This window comes from Hemibagrus wyckioides, linkage group LG29, assembly GCF_019097595.1.
Source record: "Hemibagrus wyckioides isolate EC202008001 linkage group LG29, SWU_Hwy_1.0, whole genome shotgun sequence".
Lineage (NCBI taxonomy): Eukaryota > Metazoa > Chordata > Actinopteri > Siluriformes > Bagridae > Hemibagrus > Hemibagrus wyckioides.
In genome coordinates this window covers 941682-951441 of record NC_080738.1, presented here as the reverse complement: position 1 = coordinate 951441, position 9760 = coordinate 941682, and the positions used below count along the sequence as shown (strand labels likewise).

The 9760-nt window shown below is 40.9% G+C and overlaps 1 protein-coding gene across 1 annotated transcript; it reads right to left on the bottom strand.

Annotated features, from left to right (window-relative positions):
* Nucleotides 1-353: 353 nt before the first annotated feature.
* LOC131349374 (E3 ubiquitin-protein ligase TRIM35-like) lies at nt 354-3721 on the bottom strand. The gene is made up of 6 exons (XM_058385000.1): nt 3128-3721; nt 2472-2567; nt 2152-2382; nt 2001-2023; nt 1796-1914; nt 354-1248 (listed from the first exon to the last, which is right to left on the bottom strand). Exons 1-6 carry the CDS (start codon nt 3524-3526, stop codon nt 707-709), a joined length of 1410 nt encoding a protein of 469 aa, XP_058240983.1. The 5' UTR covers nt 3527-3721; the 3' UTR covers nt 354-706.
* Nucleotides 3722-9760: the final 6039 nt, after the last annotated feature.

Here is a 9760-nt window from a genome sequence, read left to right as displayed (position 1 = left end):
GGAGATACGCTCATGAATATTAATGAGTCTCCTCCTGCCATCCTATGGTTTGGAAATTTGTCACAAATCCATCTGATGTTTGTAAAATCCATGAAGTGCAGGTGGAGAGAAACTGAGAGCTTGAATTCTCCTCCACTGTCCAGTTTCACACACAACACACACAGCCAGCTAAACATTACACCCAAGATTAACAGCATAGTGCTAACACGTACAAATACAGTAAAGACATGAGCTTTCAGTCTCCGGTTATTTCAAATGATTTAAAATACATCAGTAAAATTAAATCATCTATTTCAGATTACAAACTCTACACTTATTTTAATTTATTTTAATTCCCTCCTGTGGTTTATTTGTGTGTTGAAGCCCTGAACTGAAAGCTGTGGAGGGAAAAGGTTTAAACTTAATATCACATTATTTTATTTCAACAGAGTAGGTCATTATTTTAACTCACTTTCATTTCATCTAATAACCTGAAAGATTCGACACATAATTTTTAGAAATCAGTATAAGATATTCTGTAAATATTCCCAGTGTTCACATTATTTTGATTTCATTGACAAGGTGAGCTGAAATAAGGTCACAGCACTTCAATAAACTTTTCACAATGAACTGTTCAGTGCTTCTGTACAAACAAACTTTCACAAAGAATATGAATCGTTTAATCTGCAATATTTCATGAATGATCTGGAATTAAACAATCTCAGCTCTAACTGATGTGATTCACTCTTACGGAGCACTGAAGTGGCAGGATCTTTAGAGGAGATTCTTTACCAGAACCATTTAGAAATGGCAGTAATTTCTCAGTAAATGTGTGTGTGAAAGTGTGTAAGTGTGTGTTAGTGAGAGGGTCAGAGAATGACAGCTTTCCTCTGTCCCAGTCCAGTTTCACTCTGATCCTCTGGAGTTTCTGTTCTACTGAGAGGAGAGAGGATGCCTGTGGTGTAGAACGTGCTCCATATTCACCATCATACACCACACACCACATTCCACTTCTGGAGATTATCTCCCCCTTCCTCTGAGCAGATTCTGTCATCACACCCACAGTCCACAGTGCACAGTCCCCAACTTCAACATCCCAGCAGTGTGTCCCTGAGTTAAAGCCCTCAGAGCCCAGGATACACGCGTATTTATCAACTCTCTCTGGATTATCAGGAAGTTTCTGATCCTCATCACTGCGTCTCACACTGGTCAGATCATCAGATACGATGAGTACAGGATGAGCAGTGTTGGGGTCCAGAGTTACAGGTGCTGAAAACACACACACACACACACACACGATGGAGCTAACTTCAACATTACATTCACATGGAACTAGCTAACACTTACAGAAACCAAGAAATGATAACTGTAATTACAAAATTAACCACTTGCCTTATGCAGTTTTCAGAGTGTGTTTAAATTAGAGATGTAACCAATCATTATCACAATTCTAATTCTATGATAACTCTAAAACTTTAATAAACCACTGAAACTCTTCATGTTTTCCCTCAGTCCCTCTGCTCACTCTTCAAACACTGAACAGTCTGACGGCAATAGAAGCCTTTCAAAATAAAAGTTCCCTCAAATCACATAATTACAAAATGAACATAATACTACTACTACTAATAATAATAATAATAATAATTATTATTATTATTATTATTATTATTATTATTATTATTATTATACCACTAGAATTACCTTAATTTTACTTAACAAATGCAAAAAAAAACAGTGGGCAAAAATATCAGATAAAAATATGAATGGTTAATACACACACACACACTTACTAAAAGAAAGAAATAAAGACTCTTACTGTACTGGACAGTGTCCTGCATCTTCTCCCAGACTCTGAACTTCAGGTTGGCCAGATGTTTTGCCACATGGATCAGTGCTCCTGAAAGCTCCTCTGGATGCTGCAGTGTGCACTGGGCTCTGCACAAACATTCAGGAGTCAGTGTTGCTGTGGCTTTGGATTCAGAAACACAGAGAAGCAGAGAGACAGGAACCACATCACTCACCTTTTCACTGTGGTCTTGTAGTTCTGGAAAACAACAAAGCAAATATCAGTGGATATGATTTACATTTTTATACTGCTGAAATCTGATGATTCTGATGATGGAAAGAAGTTTGACTTTCTCACAGTATAAATACTGACTAAATGATCCTCACTTGTAAGAACAGGACGTCTTCAGCTCTCATCTCCTCTTCTACGGCTCTGATTGTGTCTGAAAGAGATGATGTGTCTCTGCTCAGCTTCTCAATCTTCTCCTTCATCATCTGACTCTTCTGCTCCTCTTCCTCTCTCAGTGCAGTGATCCTGACTGCCTCTTCATCTCGTAGAAACTGGTGAAGCTTCTCAAACTGCTCCTTAATCTGACGCTCTGTGTGTTGGGCCTGAATCTGCAGTGAAGAGGACATCAAATGAAACAGAACTGATTTTACAATGATGGAGAACAGAATTCTATCAAAACCATGTTAATGATTGTAACCTTTATATGTTCTGCAGTCTGACTCCAGTTCAGTTTACAGTCTTTAAAGATCTTCAGTTTCTCCTGTAGGGGCTTCAGTGCAGTTTTGATCTCCTCCTGAAACAAATCAACACACTGCATGGAGACTCTGTGTTTCAGCTCTTATTGTACACATCATTAACTCAGATCACTGTTTATTAAGAGGGTTTAACTGTGAATATGTTCTATATGAGTTTATAAATAATCTGATAATATTAGCTACAGTATATTCTCCATTAATAAGCGCTCAATGAAGATTTTATACTTCAGAAGTGCAAATGGAAATTCTAACAATTATACATCTGCTGTGGTTTATGCAGGAGACACTTCATATGGTGAAAATCTGAATAAAACAGTTATATTTACAGCATTTGGCAGACGCCCTTATCCAGAGCAATTTATGTTTATCTCCTTTACACAAATGAGGGATAAGGGCCTTGCTCAAGCAGCATGGTCTCCTGGGATTTAAACTCACAACCTTCCAAGCAGTAGTCCAACACCTTAACCACTGAGCTACCACTACATGAAAAAACTGATCAAAAACCAAATACAATACTGAAAACATAGATACTGTTAAGTAAAATAAGCTTCTTTCTAATATTTTGTATTACATGATGTCACAGGTTTATTTTATTTACCTTACAGTCTGTTACTGCCTCCTCAATGGGGCAGAATTTGTGGTTGGTGTGTTTCCTTGAGTCCCGACACACCACACACACCGGCTGTTGATCGTCCAGACAGAAGAGTTTGAGTTTCTCACTGTGCAGACTGCAGACTGTTTCAGACCCTGATGAAGAGCTCTGATTTCCCTCCTGTAAGAAAGTCTCACACAGGTTCTTTAAGGCCAGATTTATGGGAGGATCATCCATAGATGACTTCCTCCTACATACAGGACATTCTCTGGATCCTTTGGCCTCCCAGAACTGCTGCAAACACACTTTACACACACTGTGACTGCAGAGCAGAACAACAGGATCCTTGAAGATTTCACAGCACACAGGACAGGAGAAATCCTCCTCTGAAAACTTGGAAGCCATTTTATTTTACTGTTGATGTTGTTCTCTCCACTTTCACTTTGAAAAAAAAAATTAAACACTACCTATGTAGGTCCAGTTAATAATCACTTCCTTTCACAGTTATAAAAATGAGACTCAGATTTCTCCATGGACTGAGAATAAACCTGATCTCACCAGAGCAGAACACTGCAGACTGTTTATGAAGGACCGCAGTCGTCTCAGACTCCACACTTCCTTAATAGGAGGAGTTTTACAGAGACACGTTATAACCTGTTACAGTCATCAGTTACATCAGAAACAGCACACAACACCTACTTAAAGGAGCAGTAGTCCATTTTTTCATTGCTCATACCCTGAAAGTTGTCTACAACTTGATTAAAAAAAATAAATAACACATTAAACCGATTAAAGTATGGCTTTAGCACATATGTATGTTTTGGAAAACTGACTTTTGGTCTTGTTTGTGATTGGATGCACATCCTGTCACTCATTTTATAGACATTTAACTCTAGGTTCTGGTAGTGGAGCTTCATGAGCATGGGTGAAACCATTCAATTGTCAAACCCACTGTTAGATACCTAATCTTACCTAATGCACCTTTAACCACAGCCTACAGGCGAATTAACAGTAATTTTGATATGATTTAATTTGTGTAATCTATTAAAGTCTCTCTTTCCCTTCAGGAAACAAGACTCAGAAAGATCTAATTCTTAGTGGGATGAACTGGATCTCATTCAGAAGTGTCATGCCTTCCACATTTGAGAATACATTAACACCGGATTAATTTTTAGTTCATTGTGAAAGTGAATTAAAATCTGTCGGTGTGTTTCTGACATAACTGTCTGTAAATAAGTATATCACACCTGTTAACTGTATTTATCAGGAATGTCCAGGGAGGTCACTGGGGTGATTGTGTTAATGTTATCTTGATCTGTTGTTAAAAATGATTTCCTTTTGCCTTCATCAGGCTTCATATATACAATTAATGGAAAGAAAGAGAGAGCATTGGTCATATTATTTTTGTGGGTGCACCAGTGGTGCTATACTATAAGAATCGTTTGCACTTATTACTAAGAAGTTCCAGATCATATGCACCACTTTATAAACATTAAGAGCTTCAGTAGTATTCAAACATCACCAGTGTTTATTAAATAATTATGTCTGATCTGAAGACATTGTTGAGTAGGGCAGATTTGTTGTGCCCACTGAGGTGGTAAGAAGTGCTTTTGTACCATTTTATTAAAATCCAAATTGATATCATTTCTGTTCAGGCGGCATGGTGGCTTAGTGGTTAGCACATTCGTCTCACACCTCCAGTGCCCTGGGTGCCAATCTCGCTCCTGCTCACTGTGTGTGTGTGTGTGGAGTTTGCATGTCCTCCCCGTGCTTGGTGGCGTTCCTCCCAAGGGCTGATTTATGTCTCTAAATTGCCCGTAATGTGTGTGTGTGCCCTGCAATGGGTTGGCACTCCGTCCAGGGTGTATCCTGCCTTGACGCCTGAGATAAAGATAGAAATAATAGAGGGAGTCATTTTGATGTAGCATTTCATATGAAAGCTAAAAGCTAAGAAAATTTCACCTTTATGTTGAAGATTTTTAAACAATAGTAGTTGCTTATTCCATCTGTATTTTTTAGGTGTAAAATAGTAAAATGCTGAACAATGCTTTATTTATTTAAGATATCTTCTCTGAATGTGGTTCCCAGTGATATTTCAAATCATTAGCACAAAAAATCTTTGTTCAATATTTATATTATTATTTTTGTAAAATGATTGTGGGGAACACAGGTGATGAGGAGGTGATGGGCAGGTTTGGAGTTAAGGAAAGGAACCTTGAAGGACAGATGGTAGTGGACTTGGCTAAGAGGATGGACATGGCTGTGGTTAACACTTGTTTTCAGAAGAGGGAGGAGCATAGAGTGACTTACAAGAGTGGAGGTAGGAGCACACAGGTAGACTACATCCTATGTAGAAGAGGCAATGTGAAAGAGATTAGTGACTGTAAAGTGGTAGTGGGAGAGAGTGTAGCCAGACAGCATAGGATGGTGGTGTGTAGGATTAGATAGATGGATAGATAGATACTTTATTCATCCCAAAGGGATATTCACAGTTTCCAGCAGTATCCACAAACACAGGTAACAGATAAATAGGAAGGAATTTAACACAAATACTAAAATACCCAAATTAGGGAACAAAAAATATATCAAATAACAAAATATAGAATATTACAAAATATAGCAGAATATAACAATATAACAAAATATAGCAGAAAAAATACTAAATACAGAGATTTAGGAATAAATATGGAGAATTAGATGAAAAACAAGATAAGTGATGTGCAGAACAAGTGTTTAAGGTTACAGACCTGTCGATGTGCAAAAACTGTGTGTTTATGAGTCCTGTGCAAATTTCAGTGTAGTGAGAGTTCCGTATAAACTGGAGTGTAGTGAGAGTTCCGTATAAACCGGAGTGTAGTGAGAGTTCCGTATAAACCGGAGTGTAGTGAGTTCCGTATAAACCGGAGTGTAGTGAGAGTTCCGTATAAACCGGAGTGTAGTGAGAGTTCCGTATAAACCGGAGTGTAGTGAGAGTTCCGTATAAACCGGAGTGTAGTGAGAGTTCCGTATAAACCGGAGTGTAGTGAGAGTTCCGTATAAACCGGAGTGTAGTGAGAGTTCCGTATAAACCGGAGTGTAGTGAGAGTTCCGTATAAACCGGAGTGTAGTGAGAGTTCCGTATAAACCGGAGTGTAGTGAGAGTTCCGTATAAACCGGAGTGTAGTGAGAGTTCCGTATAAACCGGAGTGTAGTGAGAGTTCCGTATAAACCGGAGTGTAGTGAGAGTTCCGTATAAACCGGAGTGTAGTGAGAGTTCCGTATAAACCGGAGTGTAGTGAGAGTTCCGTATAAACCGGAGTGTAGTGAGAGTTCCGTATAAACCGGAGTGTAGTGAGAGTTCCGTATAAACCGGAGTGTAGTGAGAGTTCCGTATAAACCGGAGTGTAGTGAGAGTTCCGTATAAACCGGAGTGTAGTGAGAGTTCCGTATAAACCGGAGTGTAGTGAGAGTTCTGTATAAACTGGAGTGTATTGTGTGTAGTGTGTGGTTTATTGTACAGTCCAGTACAGAGAGAGAGTAGTGTCAGCACTGACTCCTCCCACCCCGTGTGGTATTAAAGAGTCTCATGGCATGGGGGAGGAACGACCTCCTCAGTCTGTCAGTGGAGCAGGGCAGTGACACCAACCTGTCACTGAAGCTGCTCCTCTGTCTGGAGATGATGTTGTACAGTGGATGCAGTGGATTGTCCATGATGGACAGGAGCCTGCTCAGCGTCCTCCTCTCTGCCACTGATGTCAGGCTGTCCAGTTCTGAGCCCACAACTGAGCCCGCCTTCCTCACCAGCTTGTCCAGACGTGAGGCGTCCTTCTTCTTTATGCTGCCTCCCCAGCACACTGCCGCATAGAAGAGGGCACTCACCACAACAGTCTGATAGAACATCTGCAGCAGCTTTTTACAGATGTTAAAGGAAGCCAGCCTTCTTAGGAAGTACAGCCAGTCCATTCTTTCATCCAGCTGTACTCCAAGGTACTTGTAGGTCTTGACAAACTCCACACAGTCCCCGTTGATGGTCACAGGCTCAGGTTGAGGCCTGGGCCTCCTGAAGTCCACCACCATCTCCCTAGTCTTTGTAGTGTTGAGGTACAGATGGTTAACGTCACACCATGCAACGAAGTCCTGTATCAGTTGTCTGTACTCTTCCTCCTGTCCCTTCCTGATACAGCCAACGATAGCAGTATCGTCCGCAAACTTTTGCACGTGGCAGAGCTCTGAGCTATACTGAAAGTCTGATGGTCTGTAAGCAGAGGTCAAAGATAGAGATGGAGAAGAAAACCAAGTGATGGAAGCTGAAAAAAGAGGAATGTTGTGAGGAATTTAGACAGAAGTTGAGGCAGGCTCTGGGTGGTCAGGTAGTGCTGCCAGATGACTGGGAAACTACAGCAGAAGTGATCAGGGAGACAGGAAGAAAGGTGCTGGGTGTGTCATCTGGAAGGAGGAAAGAAGATAAGGAGACTTGGTGGTGGAATGAGGAAGTTCAGGATAGTATTCAGAGGAAGAGGTTAGCCAAGAAGAAGTGGGACATGGACAGGACTGAAGAGAATAGACAGGAATACAAGGAGTTACAGCACAGAGTGAAGAGGGAGGGGTCTAAGGCCAAGAAGAAGGCGTATGATGAGTTGTACACTAGGTTAGACACTAGAGATGGAGAGAAGGACTTGTACAGGTTAGCTAGGCAGAGGGATCGAGATGGGAAGGATGTGCAGCAAGTTAGAGTTATTAAGGATAGAGATGGAAAGGTGCTCACAAGTGAGGAGAGTGTACAGAGGAGATGGAAGGAATACTTTGAAGAGCTGATGAATGAGGAAAATGAGAGGGAACAAAGAGTAGAAGGGGTGAACTCTGTGGAACAGGAAGTAGATAAGATTAGAAAGGATGAAGTCAGGAAGGCTTTGAAGAGGATGAAAAGTGGAAAGGCAGTTGGTCCTGACGACATCCCGGTGGAGGTCTGGAAGTGTCTAGGAGAGGCAGCAGTGGAATTTTTAACTAGTCTGTTTAACAGGGTTTTAGAGAGTGAGAAGATGCCTGAGGAATGGAGAAGAAGTGTATTAGTGCTGATCTTTAAGAATAAGGGTGACGTGCAGAGTTGCAGCATCTGTAGGGGGATAAAGTTGATGAGCCATACAATGAAGCTCTGGGAAAGAGTAGTGGAAGCTAGGTTAAAGAAGGTAGTGGACATTTGTGAGCAGCAGTATGGCTTCATGCCCAGAAAGAGCACAACAGATGCAATTTTTGCTCTGAGAATGTTGATGGAGAAGTATAGGGATGGTCAGAGAGAGCTGCACTGTGTGTTTGTAGACTTGGAGAAAGCGTATGACAGGGTGCCAAGAGAAGAGCTGTGGTACTGTATGAGGAAGTCAGGAGTAGCAGAGAAGTATGTCAGAGTGGTGCAGGACATGTATGAGAGGAGCAGGACAGTGGTGAGGTGTGCTGTAGGTCAGACAGAGGAGTTCAAAGTGGAGGTGGGACTGCATCAGGGATCGGCTCTGAGCCCCTTCCTGTTTGCTATGGTGATGGACCAGTTGTCAGAGGAGGTCAGACAGGAGTCTTTTTGGACAATGATGTTTGCAGATGACATTGTGATCTGTAGTGAGAGCAGGGAGCAGGTGGAGGAAAACCTGGAGAGGTGGAGGTTTGTGCTGGAGAGAAGAGGAATGAAAGTCAGTGGTAGTAAGACTGAGTACATGAGTGTGAATGACAGGGAGGGAAGTGGAACAGTAAGATTACAGGGTGAAGAGGTGAAGAAGGTTGGACAGGATTAGAAACGAGTAGAGGGACAGCTCATGTTGGACATTTGGGGGACAAAGTTAGGGAGGACAGATTAAGATGGTTTGGACATGTCCAGAGGAGGGAGAGTGAGTATATTGGTAGGAGAATGTTGGACATGGAGCTGCCAGGCAGGAGGAAAAGAGGAAGGCCAAAGAGGAGGTATATGGATGTAAAAAATGAGGATATGAAGCTAGTGGGTGTAAGTGTTGAGGATGCAGAAGATAGGGATAGGTGGAGAGAGATGATTCACTGTGGCGGCCCCTGAAGGGAAAAGCAGAAAGAAGATTTCTTATACTTGAGATGTCATTTCTATAGTTATGTTTATTTTCAGTGGCTGGTGCATTGTTAATTATGGTACGTGGTCCCTTTAAGAGTTGTGTTCTGGTTTTGGCTGCTCTACTTCAGTTCGCGGGAAGCATGACTGAAGAGAGGTTGTGCTGAAGCTCTGTCTAAAAAGTTTAATAGGAGTTTTGTTTATTGTTCTAAAATCCACTTTACTTTTAAGCTTGTATTTAGACTGAATAATATGAGGCATGTATTTTTTGAAGAGAATTCATTAAGCATGAGTGTGCAAGCTTTGTGGCTAAAATAATCCTTTTCGCTGATAGGTCGACAAATGTTAGAAATGGCCAGATTCAAGCTTGTTTTGATTCTTTTGTTCTTTTATTCATGCATGTATGTTCTCATTCATGCTTCTGTTAATATATTAAATTTTCATATGTTGAACACTATTTGATTTGGTTAAATGAGAAACATGAAAATGATAAACTGTCTGTCAGTTTGTGAGAAGCATGACTGAGGAAAAGTCGACATTACAAATGTGAGAGAAGGCCAGATTCAAGCTTGTTTTGATTGATTTGTTCCTTTATTCAT